Below are 23050 nucleotides of genomic sequence, written 5' to 3' on the forward strand. Positions count from 1 at the left end.
AAAGAGACATGAATGGTCAGCAAGAAAGAAAGAGGTACCTTAGAAATACAGATGTATTTTATTTACTGAATCTTCAATCAGTTAATGTGAACATGTGTCCTGGTTTCAGCTGGGATAGAGTTAACTGTCTTCCTAGTAGCTGGTACAGTGCTATGTTTTGAGTTCAGTATGTGAAGAATGTTGATAACACTGATGTTTTCAGTTGTTGCTAAGTAGTGTTTAGACTAGAGTCAAGGATTTTTCAGCTTCTCATGCCCAGCCAGGGCACCTGACCCACACTGGCCAACAGTGTATTCCAGACCATGGGACGTCCCATCTAGTTTAGGAACTGGGAAGTGGGGGGAGGGATTAGCCGCTCGGGGACTGGCTGGGTGTCAGTCAGCGGGTGGTGAGCAATTGCCCTGCGCATCATTTGTACATTCCAATCCTTTTATTACTACTGCTTTCATTTTATTAGTGTTATCATTATCATTATTAGTTTTTTCTTTTCTGTTCTATTAAACCGTTCTTATCTCAACCCAGGAGTTTTACTTCTTTTCCTGATTTTCTCCCCCATCCCACTGGATGGGGGGAGAGTGAGTGAGCGGCTGCGTGGTGCTTAGTTGCTGGCTGGGGTTAAACCACGACAACATGAAATAACTAACAAAAGCATTTTATCTGGATTAATTGTATGGACGAAATGTGGAGTTCAGTTGCTACAGGTGACTAATGTAATTTGTTCGGTACTAAACTAAACCTGAGTTTAGTTCTATGAAGTACGTGCAAAGGCAGGTGATAAAACATTCTGACAGAAGCTCATAAAAAATGCTGATTCAAGAAAATCACAGTATTTTCAAGAAATGTAGCAACTCTGTTGACACTTTAATATGTTCAAACATTTTTATTATTTTTTTGGAATGTTGAAAGATTTTGTTCTGATCAGGATAAGTGGTTTGTTGATATTGCATTATTTCAATTTATAATAGAGATGTTCTGACTTCACTATTTTGCCATTAAAATGAAGCTTCAATAAAGTATTTTAACTGAATTTAAATACTTCAACTTGTGAAGAATATTTTCATCGCAACTGAAGCTAAAACTATATTTTGATATCCTAGAATCATTCTTGGAATGAAATTTCTACTTTTATACTGATTCTATTTATTGCAACATTTTCAGTTTTAGTTGTTCTGCTTTTCCATGTTTGTAACACTTACCAAAGGCACACTCAGAAACAGTGTCATTATAAATACTATTGACTAATATAATTTGAATAACAGAAATGAAGAAGATACCTACCAGTCACTCTTAGTACAAATTTCTTAAATATTGCATAATGTAAAGAGGCAGATTCACATATAATTCTTTAGGCTACTATCCTGCAAATACCTGTACATTTGTTCAACTTGACAGAGAAGTTGTCTTCCCACGTATCAATGAGTGTTTGTACGATATGGGATTTAAATATGTAAGTATTCTGTGCAATCCTTTACTACTTTCCCCTATTTTTTTGCTTTTTTCCATGAGGTAATTCACGTCTTTTCCTGTTATTTACACAGCAGAATACAACACAAAACTGATTTACTAAATTAATCTATTCACAAGTTTAACATGAAGAAGAAGCCATCAACAGTAAACATAGCTCAGAAATAAGGCTTCCTCGTTAACCTGTGCACCCTCTGCTGGCTGGTGCTTACGGAGGAAGAAAAAAAAAATAGCTGTGTTGACTTTATGTATACATATACATGCACAGTGAACATACACCTAAGTCTCCAAATATATCTTTCGATCACTTAAATTGTTTTTCAACCCTATTTTCTACAAAATACTGAACATGTAACTGTATTGCCTAACAATCAAACGATGATTTGTCTCAACACAAACCACATCTTTCTATTATTAAAGTTGCTGAGAACAGAGATAGAGCAACATGAATTTTACTACTATCTATAATTTACTTTGAAGAACTTCGTTCATTTACATCCCTGCAAGACTCTGGATGTCCACATAGACTTCGCCTAGGTGCAACCTGCCCTGTCAGCTCTGAAGTCACTGGCAATGTTGCAGATCCACCAGACAGTACTCAGAACATACTGTCCTAATCCACTCTTCGGAGAAGCAGCTGCAACCACCGTGTTTGTGTGCCCAGCTCACTTCATCCAAATAACTGCAAAGCACCAGAAAATCACAGGAATCTGTGTTTTGTCAGAGTAAAGCTTCCACTCAGAGATCCTGAAGAACAGACCTGGAAACACATAAAAGATCAGCAACTTCCACATTACCCCATTTGGGCGCCTGGCCTCTGGCAAGAAAGGGAAAACGAGTTCTTCCACAGCCTTCAGTTGGTCTGCTGGCAAGTAGCTGTCGATGATGGTGACAACTTTGGGGACATAGCTCTAAAAACATAAAAATGAAGCGTCATACACCTCGAGAAGTCGCTGTTGGCCCGGGAGTTTTAAACACATCCTTTAAAACCACCCCCACCAGTCTGGATACGCTCCACCCAAGGCAGCAGCATCCCAAGTCCCCGGCGGCCGATGCCCCCAGCACGCTGCAGGCAGGGCGCGGCTCGGCCCGGCACAGCCCCGCGGGGCGACCCCCGCCCTCCGGCAGGGGGCGCTGCCCGCGCCCCGCCCCGCCGCGGGGGGCTTTCCTCCCCAGCAGGAAGGCATTAGAAGGAAGGAGATCACGAGCGCCCGCTTTTCCTTAGCTGAACTATCACTAACAAAACTTTCCTGCCTTTATCTAAAAACATAACGGGTGAGACGCTTGCGCTTCCACGCCCCGCATGCCGACGCGCGCTGCCTCTCCTTCAGTCCCTTCAGCGCAGGGTAAGGCAGCGGAGCCCGGCCTGGGGCAGAGGTCCCGGTGCCTGGGCGGCTCCGCGGGTACTGCCGGCGGCCCTCACCGACCTCTGCGCAGCGACCCTCCTCCTGCCCGCGGTCCTCGGGACGCCGCTTCACCAGCGGCAACGCCGCGGCACCCCCAACGCGAGGGGAGCGACCCCCCTCCCGCCCGGCTGCCTCAGCAGAGCCCGCCCAAGGCGGCGGCTGCCGCGGGGCACGACGGGAGATGTAGTCCGGGCGCGCCGCGGAACTCCGCCGGCGGAAACTACAGTACCCGGCGGTCCGCGGGGGGGAGGCGGCGGCCGTGTAGGGGTGCTGTCGCCTGGCGTTCGCGGGAGCCCGGCTCTGCGGTGGCGGGGGAGAGGCGGTGCGCGGCCGGCCGGGTGGGTGCCTGCGCGCGGCGGCGGCGCTGGCCCTGGCCCTGGCCCTGCCCCTGCCCCCGCCCCCGCCCCCGGACGGCGCGGCCGTGGCGGAGCGCCGTCGGAAGGCCTCGGTTTGCGTCTGTCGGGAGCCAGAGAGCACGGGGCCGCTCAGGCCTTTCTTTTCCCGCTTCGCTTCACCTCTCGCCGGGCAGGGGGGCGAGAGAGATCCGTCGCGGGCCCGGGCCCTGTAAGGCTGCTCGCCCCGCCGAGAGCGAGCCAGAAGCGGGGGAGAAGGGCGAGCCTGCCCCGAGGCCCGGGAATGTGCCCGCAGGCAGCCGCCTCAGCCGCCGGCGGCAGGACGGCCGCCTCCCGGGCGCTCGGGGCTCACAACGTCTGCCGCCTCCTCACCCGCAGGGCCCACGGCTTTTACGCCAGAGATGCTGGTGTCGCCCACAGAAAAAACCTGGGACTCCTCAGAGAGATAATATGCCAGGTAATAGCGATGCTTTCCGGCGCTGGATGAACCCCTGCGCGTATTGGCTTTCAGCCGGAGTGGTCTGAGCGTCAGTCCTCAACCCAGGTGTTTTGAGAAGTCCCTGGTCACGCTGACTGACGAGTTTGGGGAGAAAAAAGCTGCAGTTTTGCTCAAGGGAGTTAGAAATGGTTCCATTTATTTCATGAGGCTCAGACCTAGAAATGTAGAGAGGACTATGCTGTGGAAAAACTGCAGAAGCACTTGTAAATCTAATAATCGTGTTAGAAATAGCCTTTCATGAGATTTTATATCACTTGTTTCTTCCCCTAATATGGCTTAATGTTTAATACCAATATTAAATTCATAGTGTTTTAGGGAGCATCAGTGCCAAATTTGAATGGAGTTCCCACAACAAAATAAGGGAATCAGCAGCAGTCTTCAGGTAAACATACCCTTAATGTGCCAGTGAAATTTATGTTACAGAAGAAATAGGAATTAAGCCAATTACAGACTAAAGTGAACTTGATTTTTGTATCAAAATGATTACTGCTTCCATGCAGTAGTTGATACAAATGCATCGAAAGCGGACATGTGGAAGTGAATTGGCTAATTGTGTTATATTGAAAACATGTTTATTGGAAGTCGGCTAAAGTGTCCACTTATGCAACTAGATCAATGGGCATGCAAGGTTTATTGAAATAAAAATGAGTACATCTGACTTGCACAAATACTTTTTTTTTTTTTTTTTTGTAAGACTGGAAACTTTGTTAATGGTATAGAGGTCTCCTGATGTCTCTAGTGCACATAAGAAACTTTGTGAGCAGTTTATCCCATTAACATTTCAGGCACTTTTTGCAAATAACTGTAAACACATTTTTCTACCTTTCACACAAAACACCAAAGGCAGAATGGAGTCAGATGTTCAGTAAATTCAGTTAATTACATATGAAAGAGTTATTTGCATATTTACACTCTGGGGAGTTTTGTCCTTGATTTTAAAAGTTGCCATTAAAGTTCAGTTGCCAGATGTAATTTTAATGTAGGCAAGTTAATGACAAAGTATTCATTACCCATGCTGTCCATAATAGCTAATAAAAAGATCTTTTCATTTGGTTTTTAAAAAAGAGAAAATTTTCTTAAATGGGGTCTTTTAATTTGGTTTAAAAAAACAGATAAGATTTTCCTTTATGTATTCAACAACAAAGGTTCAATTAAAGTAAGTTAAGTTGCAGGAGCCAAATAAAATATTTTCCAAAAGCAGCGTTTGTTACAAAAGCCATCACTGTTAGAATAACTGTCTGTTTCAGGAAAGTACTAAATTCAAGAACGTTTGGACAACTCATTCTGCATCTCCTATTGCATATGAAAGAGGAAGAATTTACTTAGACAATTACCAGTGCTGTATTAGCAGGTAATAAATTTACAATTAAAAGTTACTCTTGCTTACAGTTTTAACACTGTGATTCTGTTTTAGACATGTTTCTAACTTTACTTATCCAAATAGCCCCTGTGAATTGAGTGGAATTTACTTATGAACAAAAAATAAACAGGTACATAAATCTTTGTTAAATTACACTTGGATACCATTGTGTCTTAATGTGACATCTGCTTTGGTGAAAGAAAGTCTGATCTTACTGGTGCTGTATAACTTAAGCTTTCAGAGCCCTTTAATAGGAGTGGAAGATTATCACCATTTTATAATTTTGCACTAAAAAGTCAAATGAACAGTAGTAGTTCATTGATCTGGCAACTAGCGGTGTGCTAAAGAATGTGTCACAAAATCAGCCTATGTAACAAGCTTGGTACTACGGCTATGAATTCTGCATTAAAGTAAATTATTGTTCATGTTAAAGTACAGTGTGTGGAGTACTTGCTGGTTTTTGTTAATGTATTTTGCAGATCAGTTCTCTGATCTGATGTACTCTCCTGTTCCATGATCGGCTGCAGAGGCACAGCTTAGGAGGCAGCACAGGGCAGGGTAGAGGACATGAAGTCCTGCGTACACCAGTCCTTGTCTTGCCCATCCCTCTTGTGAGGGAAGTAGCAGGGAGTTGGAGAACTGCGTTGCTGAGTAAGTTGTGGTCAGAACAGTTTTGGGACAGTATTATATGATACATAAAAGACAAATTACTCTGTCAGTGTAAACCACTGAGAGTTAATTAAATTAATCTATCACTTAGAGCAGAGATCTAAATCTACTTAGCCATGTTTTTTTCCTACATTGTCTGAATGCTTTCCAGTACTGGGTTGACCTGTCTAACATCTTTCAGGTTTATCTTTGTCTCGTCCTCTCCCTGAGGGGAAAACTGTGCACAGCATGAAGCTTTTATTCTAGTAGTAGGGTTTTTTTTTTTTAAATAGCTATACATGATGCCATGCCTTTATATTATGAAGGGCAACACTGGAAGAGCTTGAGGGGAAGGTTCCAGGATGATCATTGGTTTCTGGAATATACTTTCTTTTTAATGTATATCACTAAAGTAAGAATTTTACTATTAAGTTTGTTATTTAAAAAAAAATAAAATTTAAAAAATGCACAACACCAAACCACAAAATACAGAGAAGGTTAGCTTTTAAATACTACATTATACTAACTATTGTTTATTAGGCCTTATTTTGAAAGCAATTTCAGGTTATATTTACAAAGTAGAAATAAGATGTTTAGATTTCTGACCTCCTTAAAGAGAAGGCAGGATTTATAAAACTGTATGAAATGACTTGTTGATAGAAAGTAGTTTATAAAGTAGACTAATGATTAGCAATCATTTTCCTCCAGCATTGCCCAAGAGCCAAGAATACTTTATCAAAAGCCAAAGTGTTCTAAGTCAGAAAAAATAGAAGATGCTTTATTATTGGAATGCCCACTGGTAAGATTACTTTTTACTAGAGCATTGTTGTGCAAAAACCCAAATTAATATCTTTCAGTGAAACATATTTAGAATAGAGCGTTCTTTCCCTGGAAACTATTTTCTCAGTGTTTATATGAAGTTAGGTCATTTAAGGTTTGCAACATGTGCTTATTTATTTTGGCTGAACGTTTTAGAGGTATACTCTGAATTTCTCAGTAGCACATTCAAATGCTTTATTGTGAGCTTTTGTGGAATATTTTAAAAACAGTGCCTTTATGCTTATGCAACTAACATAAATCCCTTTTTTTTCTTTATTTTTTAATTAGCAGGGGCAGTAGGTGGGAGTTTTATTTCTTAACCAGATCTGTTGACATAAAAAAACCCCAAAACCAGATAAACTGAAGACCCATTGAAGCAACTCTGTCCAAAAGCTGTTCTGCTGTTTCTAGCTAATAGACTACATAATTTCCCTCCTTGAGGAATTTTTCTCTCATCCAGCGTCCACAGGGCTTAGGAATATGAGCCCCATCCTTGAGGAGCCTGAAAATAAAGCAGTGTGAATACCATTCTTAGCAGTTACTGTTGAGTTACCGCTGAATGTCTTATTCTGCAACACGTAAACAATTGTCTCTTCAAGACTGGTATCAAATCGATAAGCAGTTATACTTCATTTTTGCACGGCAAGGAAGTTTTAAAAAGTGTCTTTTTTAAAAAAAGTAACTGCTTTGCAGAAAGTGTGACAACAGCTTATTTATGTGATAGTCAGATGACTGTTTGGCACAGACATGAGCTTAGAGATCCTGATGTGATGAGCAGGCAGCTTTCCACCTTTAATTTTTGGGGAATGTGTATTAACTTTTGTTTTCTTGTTACTATGTCAAAATGTTATTTATCTTCCTGATACAGACTTTTTTCTGATAACCTTTTGTTACGTAGGGGGAAATCCTACCAAGTCCATCAGACTATAAATCTTCCTTGATAGTCTTGACAGTGCAGAACTGGCTTCTACGTCTCTCTGCTGATAGTGGAGAAATACTAGAAAAAATATACCTTGCTGGTTCCTGTTGCAAATTCAGGTATTAAACATTGACTAGGCTTTATATAATTAACAGTCATTAGTACTACACTGGAAAAAGGGAATCATGTTTTTTTAGTATTATCTTATGGCTGACTTTAGGTTTGTCAGTCTAGCACGTTACCTGGAGTACTGTTCCTGCATGCTGCTTTCTATAGAAGAATTTCAGCAGTTTAAGTATTATGGTCTCAAATTTGGTATCAAAAAAGTTCCACAAAAGCCGCAAAAACTAGGCTACTACTGGCTTTTTTCTGACAATTTTACAGCCTTTAATATTGCAGTAGCAACATACCAGGAGAGGACCTTTAAGAGCTTTAAAATAAGCTTCATAAAACATAAGAAAAATACATTTAAAGTTTAAGCCATTTTTAACTTGCAAGCATTCTTCTCCATAGGGTAGCTATTTTGCTCTTTAAAAGCAGAGCAGTTACTGCTTCTGGTAAACTGCATCTTTTTTTCAGTTCTTAGAAGAAAGTATTTCCTTTAGGCTGAAGGATAAGAAAGCAGTGATTTGTGAAGGGAAGGAGAAAAATTAACATTGTGAATGTTCATACTTTCAGAATTTTTTCTCACAATCCTGTATGAAATAAGCCATTCTTAGGTCCATGGGTTTTGCATTATTGCAAACGGCAAACATCTCAGGCACCTCTCCTGAATCAGATACTGAACAATTTGCCTGGACACAGGGATCTGCCTAGTTATAGTATGTTATATTTTATGTGAAATAATGTATTTATTAATAAATTATTTTAAAATTAAGATAGGTCTTTCTTGTCACAAATAGATATCTGAGCTGGGATACTCCTCAGGAGGTAATGGTTGTAAAGTCAGCTCAGAATAAGCTCCCTGCAGCAGCACGGCAGGTAAGTTTGTTGAAAAACTTTGTCATTCTTAAATTTTTACAGAATTGATCGAAAACCAAATTTACAAGGACAGAGATGGAGACATTATGCTTTGTTATTATGGTAGAACATGAAGGTGTCCTACCATTAATAAATGCCTCAAGTATCATAACTATATTCAGTATTGTTGTTCCTTCCCAGGCAGGTATCCAACAGTCTATATTGTTCTATCTTGCTGTATTCCAAGTTTTGCCTCTTTCATTCATTGGAATGCTAGAAATAAACAAAAAGGTAAGTAATTCCTCTATTAATTGTGATCTGTACTGTAGTTGTATGAGAGGCATAGTTTAGGCAATTTTCCCAGAATTACAGAAGTCATACTTACAGCTTGTGAAAGCATAGTGCCCTGAAACATTAATTAGCAGTAATGATGTTCTTGTGTCTAATAGGGGCGTTGGGGGAAGATTCTTAATTCAAATGACCAGAAGAGAAAATACATACGCATTCTGCTATTGGGTTACTCTTTGACGTGTAGAAGGACTTTAGCCTTATAGCAATCGTTAAGAATCAGGGAATCCTAAAGTGTTTGTAGACTTCTTTTCACCTCTTTAAAGAAAGATAGATGTGCCTCTGACCCGCTCCTAGTAATAGTCTGTGAATTCTATATGCAGTTACAAATGTTTCAGACTTGAATGATCATTGATACCGAATGGCAAAATGTAAACATGTGTCTTGCTTTATCAGTCAAGAGCAAACAACCTTTCTGAGGTTGGTTTGTGACCTGTACGTAAGAGTGTATATATTAGGCAACCTGAAGCCAGATGGCAAGTTTTATTGTTCTGGTGAAAAAATATGTCTATTTTAAGTCAAGAGAGCTCTGAATACAACTTGTAAATGGAACAGTAGAAACATGCAAACTCTGTCTTCAAAGCTCTGTGAGCTACATTCTCATTTGGGGTCCAGAGCTATTAGTGGGTTTTAGCTGGTGCTGGGTTGGGTTGAGGCTGTAATTGAGATTGGGCTGGCGAGTGAAGAAGTGAGGTTAAACATTTTTCACTTGGGCCCATGAAAGTTTAGGGGCACTGTGTAGTCTTCTGTTCAAAATCAGTATTTAGGACTGGAGAAAACATTACCAGTGTCACAGGTATTCTCAATCTGGTTAGGAATGGCATGCCAGATTATCATGGTCATAGTAGGCGAAACATCTAAAAGAGTACTTCTTCAGTTGGGCCTGTACTGAGTACTCATCAGAGTAATTGTTACAGCTAGGAATAACGTCAGGGCAGAATTTGGGATTTGAGAATACAGCCAGCAGAGGGAGCAACCAATGAATGCAATGCCAAGTCTGACATAGATCAGTGGAAAATAACAGTTAGATTAGAATAGGGTTACTGTTCAAGGCTGCAGAATGCACCTAGTGCATCAGCTTTACCAAGATGGTACACCACAAGAAAGTCTGAGTTCAGACTAGGTCTCAAGGATGGAAAGGAGAGTTTAGGGTTTTAAGACTATTAGAGTTTGTGTCTGGAAGATACTGGGATCTAAGCTAACAAATGTATTGAGAAAGAGCCATAAGACTAAATAAAAAGCAAGGAGTGAATGTATCTTTTGGGACCAAACTGATCACAAAATCATTGATAGTGTTAAGATTTAGGAGTATGACAGCTTTGGGGTTTCTTCTTCTTTTTTTTTTTTTTTAATTGTTTTTAAGCTTGTTTTAACCCTGTTTTAATTGCTTTTTCACATAGCAGTCCAGATTAAAGAAATTAAAACTATTTCCAAGCATCTCTATTAAAAAAAATTTCTGAATTTCACATGTTGTTATTCATTAAATATTAAGAATTAGTTTGTTGGGTTTTTCTCAGTGAAGATGTGTTAAGCAGGGGCACAAATGAATACTGCATAATTATTAGAAAGGGGTAAGGTAGCTTTTCATGTATATGTCTAATTTGGATTCAGAGAGGATCCTGTACTCTGTGACAGCTGGATAATGTAGTTTTAGTACAGCTGTACACAGTCGCAGAGCCATGATTAGAATAGTATTTTACCCTGGTGATAAAGAACAGAAGATCTGAAATCAGTACTTTTAGATTGGGTTGTTAGCTTTGCTAACGTTCCTGTGGGATGCTGGGTAATATCTATTCATGTATGATAATTGGGTAACATGATATGCAGATATACTGAGAATTGATTAGAGAATGGATCTGCTTGCAGAATATGACTAATCTAACCTCAGGTGTTACTGCAGTGCAAAGTATTATAGAAACTCAGCAGAACAGATGAGTGTTAGAAATCTTCATGAACTAAAACACTGTCATAGGGTTTGGTCAGAATAAAAAATTAAAACGATTGCAAAATTAAGGACATAATGTCAGTATTTTGCATTGTCTCTCAACTATTTCTTCCCTAATAGAATATTTTTCTTTTCTTTTTTTTTCCAGATATTTGGTAATAGCGTGACAGATGTTGCTATTTCTAATGGAATCCTGATTGTAATGTATAGCATGGGTCTGGTCAGGCTCTATAACTTCCAGGCCATCTTGGAACAGGTAATGAAATACGAAATTTTTCATACAGTCCATGCTATTTTGGGGCAAAGCATCATAAATATTCATGTAATGCCACATAGGTATATGGGGAATATGTCAAAGGATAGAGTTCTTGCCTAAATCTATTTACAGTCAGCAGATGCAAATGGGTACACTATCAGAAAATTCTGCCCACATCAGTTACAGGTGGCAGAACATAAGAGATACAGGGTCAAACAGGCACTTCAGCACATACAGAGAGGAGCTATGTAAATGCTAGACCAGGGTGTGCTCTTCTTTACGCTCTTGGTCTGTATTTATAGGTGGATGTTAAGTCTAGAAACTGATGAGCATGGAAGATTGTTTGATCTGAAACAGAACTGCAGTGAGACTTTTGAGTTTATATTCTTCCAATCAAAAATCAAATGTTAATTGAAAAATAAGACTTCAAGCAGTATCTAACAAGATAAAGAATGCAATAGTAACAGAGCAGTAAAACTAAACAGCAAGTAAATATGCATCAATAAAGCTAAATTGTTCTGTGTTATTTTAGTTCATGGAACAGCCATTAGATTTGGGACGTGAATTCAACTGGAATGGTCAAGTGGGAGTTGTAGGAAAGTATCCATTTGGTCTTCCATGTAACATTAAAATAACAGGTATTTGTGATCTTTATGTTATCTTGGCTGGTGGCTTTTATGGATTGATTGTGACTTATTTCACACTAAGAAAAAGCATAATTACTCATGTTGTGCTGTAGCTATATTTCTGGGTTTACATTATAGTAAAAATGTGCTTTGCTTTACTTCTAATTACAAGAATTAATTACATAGGACTTACCTAGAAAACTCATACAGCAATTAAGCTATTTGAAAAACTTCATAAGCAATGCATGAATTGGAAACCCCTTCCTTATTTCTGAGACACAACTGCTCTTGGGAAAGAGGAAGGGCTAGGACAGCTGTTAGTAACACCCAGAAACAGTATACGGTATGTAAGCAAAAGATGTGAGAACATTTAATCTGACTTGCAGAGGGAATTCAGGAAGACTGAATACAATTTGTCTGAGTTGCAGTTTGATAATTCCAAGTTGTCAGAAATGTGCCAGTTTCAATAAAATTAATTCCTGAGGAGAGAACAAATTATCTATTACAAACAATTCTTATGCCTTAAATCATTAACTTATGAATGTTCTGCTTTATGTAATTTCTCTGAAACCAAACAATCATTTCTGTTGATGCATTTGAGATTAGAATTTAGTGCTAAGAATCTTAATGAACGACCAGAGCCTGAGACTTTCTTTGAAACTTATTTTTAATTTAAAGTTCACACTTGAGGCACTTGCAAAAAAAAAAAACCAAAACCAAAACAAACCAGTAAGTTTCACCAATATCAAATAATGCACACTTTTATTTCTTTAATTTTGAGTGTTTCTGTATTAAATGTTTTTTACAGGTGACTGTCCACATTAAAAATGCTTTTGATCTTTATGTTCAGGAACAGTGCCAGGTAATCACAGGGAAAACAAACCAGATTTACATAAACCTCAGGAAATACACAAAGATAAAATACAGACTTACATAGTGAAGGCTTTCAGTTATAATGCAGTGTTTTATCAAAACAAAGTGATTGGCTGCTATAGTTGATGTCTCAGGTTCTGCAAAGGGAAATTTCTCCTCATTTTCCTCTCTGTCTCAGTCTGCAAAATCACAATTTAATGTTAGGGGCCCTGTGGAAAACATGCTGTGGGAGCTTTAATAGGAAACCTATACCAGATTTGTTCTCATGTCTTATAGATCATTGTAGTTTTTAGTTTTGAGATTTAAACCAATGTACTGGAAAAAACATTTTTGATCTTGAATCATATTCAAGAACTTGTGGTTAGGAAGTTTGGAACTCATGACAGATGTTTGCCATGACTGCTCTTTGCAGATAGTTGCATTCCTGTGGTTTTTGAGCTGTTTTCTTTTAAGAATGAGATGGCTGACTGACTGTTCAATGTAATGTAATGCTTCAGTGAGTGAGATTTTGATGGTTTCAGAGTTCAAGCTTGTATTTACTATAATTTAACTATGTGTAGTTTTCCTGCTTATTTAGTCCTAGCCTCCATCCAGAAATTGCCTGAAGGATGGCAGTTATTATCGTGCTGGTTTTATGGTGTGTTAGGTACCCAAGAGGAAGTGTATAAAGACCAAAAGTTATAGGCTACCATGTACCTGCCACACCATTTGCAGCTATTGACTGGTAACGAATTTGATTTTGCTCAGTGGAAGGAATGGAAAGCTACCTATAAATCTTTATTATGTCACTTTCTGAAAGGTCCAGAACTTAAAACTGCAGTTTCATTTATTATTAGAGGATACAGTAATTTTGTAAAAAAAACAGAGGAAGATATTTTGCTGAGATTTTTTTTTGACATTTAGAAAAAATACTTGTTAGTGCTGCCAGGAACAACTTTACGGCTTTATGTTTAGATAAGGCTGGAGAGTTTTAAGGAAGTGAACAAAGAAGCTCAACTGGAGATTGAAAATTGGCAATGCTAGGGAAAGGACTTACAAACAATGAGAACAGGAGGTGTTGAGCAACAAAAGCAAGTGACACATAGCAGGAAAGAGGGAGTTGAGGCAGCAGAGTCACACTAGCACAGTGGTTTAGGTGGCTATGATCTTGCAAATCTTTGCCAAATGAACATAAAAAGAAAGGCATATTTTCTCAGCAGCCTGTACTACTTAGGATTGATATATTATTGAAATACATTTAAATCTATCATTTAGTCCATCTACAAGAACTTTTGAGGGGCCTTGCTATATATGCTTTATTTAAAAAGAAAAAGTTGATAGGGTAAAATGTTAACCGATTTTCTTGACTCATTTTTCATTTTCTGACAGATTTTAATATCAGTAGGTCCTCTGCTTATGCCTCCATCTTCAACATTCTCTACATTTTCAGCAGATGCCTCGGTTTTTACAACATACACTTTGTTAAATCTTGCACAGAATCTCCCATTTCCTATGTGTTAGTCCAAAAGACAACTAGAAGACAGCCACTTTCCAGCTTAGGAAAGACTTCATTTCCATAGGCAGTGAACTAATTCATTTCAATCTAAATGGCTAAGTTGTTGGAAACATGAATGAAAAAGAGAGAAGCACTATGTGAACATAATTTCTGATGTCATGTGACATCTTAGCACCATTGGTTAGGATCTGGATAATTATCTAGACTGAGCAGGACAGGAACAAGTCAAAATTTGGACAAGACCTTTGGGACACAAAAGTCCAGACAAGTACCTTGTTCTCCTCACAGTAATTCAGCTTGGGTTTTTATATTCTGCCTGTTTAAATGCCCCTTGTAATTATAGATTTTCTCCACATTTTGTCAAATTTTTTTTCCAGCATTTCTCTGTACTGTTAGAAAGAGCTGATCGTCCATCTAAAGTTGATTCAATTATAGCAGCTGTAGAAATTGCTTTTATTTAGCTAGTTGGTAGAAGTTGTAAAGCTCCATGCAGTCCATTTCGTTCAAAGACGTTTCTCTCATTTAGTACACCGAAGACTTGTAAGAATGGCATAGTACATCTATATATAATTTATCCCAACTGAACTGAAGGGAAAACTAGATATCTTTTGCCATTAATTAAAAAAATTCCTAGATTTGTATTGATTTTTATGACCTCAGCTACAGATTGCATTCACTGTGGTCCACACTATTTTGTTGTATTACCCAAAAGGAGAAGGAATATTCAGATTCAGGTATGTTTCTGCATTTAATTCTGTTATTTGAGATTGCTGCTGTTAGCCTGTTTCCAGCTATTTATTACTATTTTTCCCAAGAGAATAATGACCCTTTTGATATGCTCTTTGATCTGTTCATGTGTACATCCCCTCTCATTCACATGAGCTGGATCAATTTTAATTTTAAATGTTTGCTACAACTTTGCTTATCCAGCTCATTTGGAATGAAAGAAGTCAAAGGTATCAGAAGAGCAGTTCAGCATGAAGATCTGAGAAGGCAGTACCCTTCCACAGGGCATTGCATATGTGTGCTTGGATGCTAGGTGAGGTAGCATAGTTGGTGCTAGAAAAAAGATCACAGCCAATATATTTCCACCAGTCTTCAAAAGTTTTGAAGAATTAAGTGTTGGAATTTAGAATTGTAAGGATCAATGGAATTATGATTGTTCTGCTACTAATGGTGTTAACATTACCGAATATTTGCAGATACGCCGCCTTTGCTATTTGAAGCATCTTCTCTGGAGAACGCATTTCAAATTGGAGGTTACCCTTGGCATTATATCATCACACCTAACAAGAAAAAGTATAAAGGAGTCTTCCATATTTGTTCTCTGAAAGACAATGCTTTGGTAATATATTCAGATAGCAGCTTCTCTGAAATGCATGTGTATCATGTTTGTCTTCATCTCTTCTTCTGAGTAGTGCTCGAGGTAACAATACCCTTGATTTCCAGTGTCGTCCTCTCACAGGAATTACCCCACAGTGTTACATCTGCTATTCAGTGGAGTCATGTGTAAAATGTTTTCTTCCGAATTAGTACTGCTTCTGATATTTCCTTCATTCCAATACAATTATAGCACTGTTAGTGCTATATAGCACTGTATTCTTGGCTTAAAAGTTAAGGCTCAAGCAGAATCTCGTTACCTGATTCCTTGCATGGTAATGTCTTAATATACTGCTGACTAGTCAGCCTACCAAATGGCATGACTAAAGAAACATTTTAAGTTTTAAGAAATTGCAGAATAAGTTTCCTTAATGTTTGTAGTTTATCCCTGATTTGTACCTTCTCCTTCTCTCTCCCTAGAAAGATTCTATTACTCCATTTAATCCAGCATTCCTAATTATTTTTGTGTATGTATTATTCATCATGTATTTTTTTTGCATGAGCTCTCCATCTCAGCTTTTATTTTGGACCTGTATTTGACCTGAAGATAATTCTCTAATACAGGCACTTTCTGGGCCTGTTAGTTCGGGTTCTTCACTAAAAAACTTCTCATCTATAAATGTCCTCATCTCTCTTACTAGCCTGATCAAATCAATGATCCCCCTCCTATCTCTTATTTTCAAAACAGATCTTTCAGAACCATAGCTGAAGATCAATTTTTATTTAAAGGAACTTGTACAATACTTTCTCACCTAGTTTTTTCTATGTGGGTTCATACGTTTGAAAATCTGAATGATCAGGGTCAGCTAAATTTAATAACAAAAAGCCACTGCCAAAATCCCAAGATTTTGACCAGCTTGCAGCTGAAATCACAAGTTATCCCAGGCTTACACACTCCACAAATATTTGCACAAAGAGGCTGAGCCTGAGGTTTGAAGCTCAAGTCAAAGTTTGTGCTAATGCTTTTCTCGTGTCTTGACACATTTTATGTCTTTGACACTCAAATTGCTGGAACTGTTGAAGTGTTTGCAGACTGTAGGCTAAATCTTTATTTTGCTTGGTTTCAGGAGAGGTAGGACCATGTATAGCCATGGTAAAAGGTCATTGCTTATTGCATATTAAAGAAGTTGAAACTGTTCCATGGAATATCTTGAGAATTGGAACTGAATCTTTGTTGTTGTTATTATTGTTCCATTGTCATCCTTTCTGGTCATGATTATGAGCAATACCTAAAAACCTTCAGAGCTATGTGGAGAGGAGCTCAGTATTTCGTCTTTAATTAGATCTGTGAGACTTTCAAAATACTAATATTCTAAGCTTTTCCTTCCTTCTCCAGGCAAAAAATGGCGTACAAGATATGAAATGCTGTTCACTGGAACCTGATTGGATATATTTCCATCCAGATATGTCAGGTAGAATAATCCACGTGGGACCAAATTTGATAAAGTATGAGCCTTTTTTTCTCAAACTTTATTTTTATTAGAGGAACAATTGCATAACTGCATAAATTCAGTAGTTTGACAGTTTGCAGGCCAATATACTCATCAAGCCCTAGAAACTGTAAAAGTTATTAATTTGTCAGAATCAGAAGTTCTGGTAGAAACATCTGCAGATTTCTACAAGATGAATGTGGGCACAGGCAGGCAACACTAGATTTTGATATGAAAAATGTTCAAGGACCACTGTGCTAAAATTTCACTGATAACTGAAATCTAAATAAATTAATTTTGTAATTTATGTTTATTTCTGATGTTTTAATATACCTGATTTTTTTTAAATTATAAATATAGAAGTGTTGTAATAGGTGAATTAGAATACATTTTGTATTCTAATTATGTAATTTGTTTCTTTTGTAGAGTGTTGAAGCTTAAGGAAGTTAAAAATAATACAGATCAAATGGAGATTGCAGAAGATTTTACAATTGTGGCCAACAGAGAAAACTGTGTGAGTTTAATGTCCAAGATCACAATGTATGATTTTGAGCAATACATGGGGGTTTGGTGTATGTAAGTAATCGCTGTGTTTTATGGGCTTAATTCAAAGTTTATTGAAAGACATTCTGTGTTTTCATTGGACTGTAAGCTGTATGAAAACAATTTTGGAAACAGTAACACTTTCAAGATAGCTTTCTGAAACCTCCAGTCTTTTCTTTAGTTTTCAGCATTCTTTATGATGTGTAGTATAACCATGTATGACTGATATAAAACATACTTACAAGATGGTGACAGATTTCCTTCAAAAGAAGGTGCCATCAAGTGATAATTGTGTGCACCTCCAGTGCTTAAGTAAGTTGATCATAAAAATGCTAGAAATGTTTCAAGTCTCTCGTAACTTAGGGGTAAGTCTTCATAAGACAACACATTGCTTCCAAAAGTCTGTTTCTTCTCCTGGCCATGCATACCTGTCACTCTCTTGTGACAGGTTTGGTATTCATCTAACCCTTGGTGAATGAAATCAGTGCACTAAAATATTAGAATAATAACCCAGCAGAAAAGGTGAGTACTTTTCTGCTTGCTTGGTGAGCTGAACTGGAGCTGGCACAGAACAGAACTGAATTATCAGTGGGTCAGAAGAGTGCAGAAAGGTGGAACCAAGTGGCAAGGGGATGATCTGAACCTCCTGGTAGAAATTAGCTGTTAAATTACCTAGGTTGTTTCATGAAATCTTTTGTGATAGAAAATCAGAAAGACAATCTAAGTGTCAAAAAGGTCAAAGAGCACACTTGTGAAGACAATTTTTTTGGCAGTCCCTGGAACTGTCATTTTGCTTCAGCATTCAAAGTTATGTCTTATATAAAAGCAAGTTTTTATAGTTTATGACTACTGTAAAGTCCCTGGAAATCAGTGATACTAATTTTGAAGCTTCTGTGGAAGAAAAGTCTGTGTATTAAAAATCTACACTAACTCCAGAATAAAACTTCCATTGAATTCAGAAAGGATAAGCTTTGTCATCTAATGACTTGCCATACTTGGGTTTTTTTAGGATTTGTTTAGGTAACTTCTGTTGCAATAAGAGCAAAGAAATATAAGTTCCAATTCTGTCTTTGCTGTACCTTTTCCTTTTGACTTCCATTAAGACACTGATACCCCAGTTTTGAATGTTTCCAGTGTTAATTATGCCCAGTGGAAGCAGCTGTGGTCATTTAAGATGCTACTTTTCCCCCCTATTCTGGAAGTAATAGTTTAAGAAACAAATTGGTAGTGACTTAGGTGTCTTAATTCTCATACCAGCATCTTGGCTCCAGTCACTTCTGTTCTAAAAATTATTGTAGCTGACAACCTTTGCCATCTCTGCAGGACTGAGAACCTCTGAGTATAACTAAATGTCAGTAATATCTCAAGTAAAACCACCAAGTTCATGAGCCCTCATAAAGAAGAGATAGCATCACTAGGGCCATGCATAGCTAATGAGTAAAACAAGATCTGAGGGATTAAAGCAAGGTCAGAAAGCAAAAGACATTAAATAGATACATTGCCAAATAGATATGAAGAAACTAAAATGCTTTGAAGTCTAGAGCCACTTTTTTCTTTTTCTCCAAAGGTGAACAACGCTGTTACTGTAACAGCTTCTGGTCGAGTGGTAAAAAAGCGTTTTAACTTGCTGGATGATGACCCAGAACAAGAGGTAACTGATGTAGTTAGTAAGAGCAGTTCATGGATTATTTGAGATGTTTAGCTAGCCAGAAGACATTGTTTCAGGTGTGATGGCTGTAACCATTAGCTCCGTTAATCTTTGAGTTCTTTATTCCTCTTCTGTGGCTGTCTTTGTCTTCTTAATTACACCATTTCCCCTCTCTCTCTCTCTGTCCTCTTTTCTCCTTGGTTGACATGTGTGCTTTGGATAGTCTCTTTCTTTTAAGATCTGACCTTATGCCCCATGATACTGTCATAACTCCATTGGACTTAAGTGGCACAGAAATTAGATGTTAATGGGATGAACCATTACTCTTGTCTCCATTCAAACATTCCCTTTAAACATTGCTTATAAAGCATTTTGTGAACTGAAAGAAACATACTTCTTTTCTTCTGTGCTTTAGGTTCCTCTAGTCTTTGATATAGTATCTCTAAACTATATTTTTCTCTTCCAGTTACTTTGATTAGATTGCAGGATAAGGTATTTAACATTTTTCATTTAAGTAACTGCTTATTGAGAGTGAAAACACCACAGGCCTTGGTGTTGAGCCTTCAAGAGGTTATGAAGAATATTTTTTAGCTCTGTCTAGAGCTCGAGCTGTAATTGACATAAGCACAACAGTTAAAATTAATCAGTTTCTGGCAGTCATTTCTATTCTTTTTTCTGAGGAAATAGATTTTACTATGGTAAAAATACAGGACAGTCCAATATAACCCTTAAAGTCTGCAGTTCATTTCTATCCACTTTTTTTAAAACATAATAAAAATTAGAGGCTGTGCACAATTTTTTCTCCCACTGTTACACTTTATTTGTACTTCCAGTAGATATTTTTCCATTATAGAAGAGAAAGACTGGCTTGAATTTAAGGAGTATGTTACCAGGTTCATGACAGTGAAATAGAGGCAATTAAGGCAGTTCACAATCTTCACCTTTTGGTCTCAGTTGTTCACTGTCGCATACTCTGTGGAGGGAGAGCAAGCTCTGAACAGAACATACAGGTGTGTTCATGTGAGTGGAATTACCCTAATATACCCATACCCTCAAAACCAGTAATGGTTTTAAGCTATACTGTCTCTAACACATCCGCTTCAAGAGAGGGCATGGAGTTTAAATATTTCTTCTGTCACTTTTGAAGTACTTTTTTCTATTTCCTGTATGATATATGTAAAATACATCTACTTGCACATTAGGATTGTTCAGAACATCACTTCTTCTCTCCTATCTTAAGGAACTTTGCTGAAATACATTGGACACCTTGTGTTGGGAAAGATGCCTCTTGGGTATCAGGCTGGCAATGCTTTCTTTATCAGACCAGAAGACTTAAGAACAAGAATTTTTCCAATTCCCCTTTCACCTGAAACAAAAAGAGCTATGCAGTTTAGGTAGAGGGGAATGTGAATTTATGTTTGATGTATAAACTTGAGGTTTTGTTTTTCCTAAGACATTCAAAATTGTGGACTATGAAGATGAATTGGATTTGTTATCCACTGTGGCAGTTACTCAAATAGGAGCTGATGGAAAAGCACACCTTGACTTCCATTGTAATGAACATGGGATTCTACTTAAGAGTATTCCATTACTGGAGTCCTGGGATGTGGTGAGGAGAATTCCTGTCTTCTGTTTATGCTGACACTTCCCCATACCCATTTACGTACCATTTTTGTTCAGATTTGAAGTAAATATATGGTGTTGCCAAGTGCTATGGATGAGATTTGTACAAAATATTAATCATAACTTGAAATTTGTAAGTATTCCATCAGACAGTAGTTCATTTATCTGAAAATCCCCATGATTTGAAATTAAGATTTTTTTTTTTTTTTTTGGTTGATTCATTTGGGTTTTTGGTTGGGGGGATGGGTTGTCCTCTAAGTATTTCTGAAGTATTTATCAACTTGAATACTCACCATCTGGGTAGTTACATCTTAAATTTACAACTTGTAAATAGTCTCACTACCTTAACTTGAACTACTCACACATAGAATTAAGCATGGACCTCACTGTGTGTGTATTTGGAGAGATGGAAAGAGCCATTCATACAGTCCAAGTTTAGGTGGACATCCAACTTAGAGGGTCTGAAATACTCAACACCTTTGGTACGTCCTTTATCGTTGACTGCGTAGGCAACTTAGGATCTTAAATCAGATGCTGTGAATTACACTTAGATTCCTAAAATAGGCATGTGGGAAACCTCTCAAAGTTTTAAAATTCTGTCCTTTATTTGGAAGAGCAGTCTGTGTGTATTCACACAAAATTCCTGGCTGATCATGGAGGTCACCAATGTTAAATGTTTTTCGTTCCCCAAGGAAAATGGTACGGGTATTAGCAAGTTGTAGAAACAGAGACTGCAATCAGATTTTTTTTTTTCTCATTTCAGACTTACAGTCATGAAGTTTACTTTGACAAAGACCTTGTATTACATATAGAACAGAAGCCTAACAGGAGGTTCAGTTGTTACGTTTACCAAATGGTCTGTGATACTGCAAAAGATGATGAATGTTCAAGCCATGAAAAAACAGAAAGAGTGTTTTGTAAAAAAGGAGGGAGAATTTTTGAATATATTTAAGCCATAAACAACAACTACAGAGACTTCAGTTTGGATGTTATTTAAGGACTTCATACATATGAATTAGTAAACTACTGGTTTTCAGACAGGATTTAATCTTAACACTTTGTACTACTACATGAGGTTTTGTTTCTTTTTTCTCTATAATGTTGTACACTTGTCTGTAGTCCATCATGGCTTTTCATGTATTCACCAGTTCATCATTAATGCTAGATACAACACTTATTGCTTCTCTTCAGCAATGGGATTGAAATACTGGACATCAAGGAGAAAGATGTGGACTTACTGATCATCTACTGCCTGCTGTGATCTGTCTTATGTAGTTTTACCTATACATCTTTAATACAGACTGTCAGTTAAACGAAGTGTGTAAAACTGTGTAAGATAAATTTTATATGTAGTATGAAAATGGCAGAGTTACCATTAAACCACTTAGACAAAATGCTTCTGTTGGTTTTGTGTGAGAAATAAAATCACTCAGGTTTTCTGGTAGTGTTTGTTTTGTTTTAAAGAGAAGTATTAATAAATTAGGTATTCTTACTGCCTGTTTAATATATCTTTACTTATATATATATAAAAATAAAACCAAGCAATTCTCTCTAGTTCTCCCTGTGTCAAGGGTCAGGAGTTGTTCAGTCTGAGCCAAAGCTACCAGATGCTCAGCCTCATCACTGTGTGCAGCCTGTCTGATTCATGGGAGTTCCATGTGGTTTGTTCAGATTCTGCAGAATGCAAGCTTTCATTTTAAATTTAAAAAAAAACCACAACAAAACACAGGCTGTAAACTTCATGGTGATAAAGAGTGTTTCCAAATGCAAGCTAAAGATGGGCTCAGGAGAGTAGCTCTTGGAGGGATGATCAACATCTGATTTCTCACTACTGCCACCATTATCATGAGCATGGTAATTCTAAACCCAAATATTTCTTTTCACTGCAAGCTTTACTAATGAAGTGTGGACCGTTCTAGCTGATGCAACAGTGAAGAGCTCTGGAAGAATTATAAAAATTACCTATTATGAGTTTTTTAGAGAAAGTGTAATGCAAAAGAAAAAGTGAAATACAACTGTGGAAATAAAAAACACAGAAAGGACATCTAAGAAGGTAACCAAACAACAGTAGAAATAAAGAGCAGCAGTGACACTCTAATTCCACCCTAGCTTCCATAAGTTGTCATTTAGTATCCAGGAAAGACCCCCTCTCCATTACCTGCTGCTATATAAGAAACTGTGTAAGAAAGATAAGAGGGTAAAAACTAATAGGAAATCTAAACTCTTAGGCAGAAGAACCAACCCTTAAGCAGATATTGATATTATACTCATTTCTGTTTGGATTATTAAAGCAGTTCCTCCCAGAGCAAGACATTTAAACATAATTGTTTATTAAATAGTGCAAGTACTGCTTATGAAGATCAGCTCTGGCTTTCAAGAGTTTGCTATACTTGCCAGTGACTGTTATTTTTAAGTTATTGCAGGCTTTTGCAGTGATATTCTGCTCAATCAACAA

General features: G+C 37.9%; 2 protein-coding genes across 14 annotated transcripts in view; one reads left to right on the forward strand and one right to left on the reverse strand.

Moving 5' to 3' along the window:
- Positions 1–3025, reverse strand: part of METTL8 (methyltransferase 8, tRNA N3-cytidine) — a 53468-nt gene extending 50443 nt beyond the window's left edge. For 11 of the 12 annotated variants that reach the window (XM_069781429.1, XM_069781430.1, XM_069781424.1 and 8 more), the window contains exons 1-2: positions 2892–3025; positions 2262–2375 (exon numbers count right to left, since the gene is read on the reverse strand). In XM_069781429.1, the coding sequence (XP_069637530.1) occupies positions 2262–2266 (5 nt within the window). In that variant the 5' untranslated portion in view covers positions 2267–2375; positions 2892–3025. Of the gene's footprint in view, positions 1–2261; positions 2528–2891 lie in introns of those variants that run through there. The other variant, XM_009918039.2, reaches the window with a different exon arrangement.
- A 205-nt stretch (positions 3026–3230) lies between these two features.
- On the forward strand, positions 3231–22088 carry DCAF17 (DDB1 and CUL4 associated factor 17). Of its 2 annotated transcripts, XM_009924230.2 has the most exons (14): positions 3231–3680; positions 4970–5073; positions 6439–6529; positions 7448–7587; positions 8371–8449; positions 8630–8719; positions 10870–10977; positions 11510–11615; positions 15174–15316; positions 16688–16797; positions 17208–17295; positions 18892–18975; positions 20426–20581; positions 21359–22088. In XM_009924230.2, exons 1-14 carry the CDS (start codon positions 3507–3509, stop codon positions 21545–21547), a joined length of 1662 nt encoding a protein of 553 aa, XP_009922532.2. In that variant the 5' UTR covers positions 3231–3506; the 3' UTR covers positions 21548–22088. The 2 variants fall into 2 exon arrangements, with proteins under 2 accessions (XP_009922532.2, XP_069637523.1); XM_069781422.1 differs by lacking the exons at positions 4970–5073; positions 6439–6529.
- Positions 22089–23050: the final 962 nt, after the last annotated feature.

This window comes from Haliaeetus albicilla, chromosome 4 (assembly GCF_947461875.1).
Source record: "Haliaeetus albicilla chromosome 4, bHalAlb1.1, whole genome shotgun sequence".
Taxonomy (NCBI): Eukaryota; Metazoa; Chordata; class Aves; order Accipitriformes; family Accipitridae; genus Haliaeetus; species Haliaeetus albicilla.

Coding starts and splice junctions, on each gene's coding strand:
- DCAF17 (XM_009924230.2), top strand. CDS start 3,507: ATGTGCCCGCAGGCAGCCGCCTCAGCCGCCGGCGGCAGGACGGCCGCC. Junction 15,317..16,687: donor CTCTGAAAGACAATGCTTTG/GTAATATATTCA, acceptor TTCCTTCTCCAG/GCAAAAAATGGCGTACAAGA. Junction 18,976..20,425: donor ATGATGACCCAGAACAAGAG/GTAACTGATGTA, acceptor GTTTTTCCTAAG/ACATTCAAAATTGTGGACTA.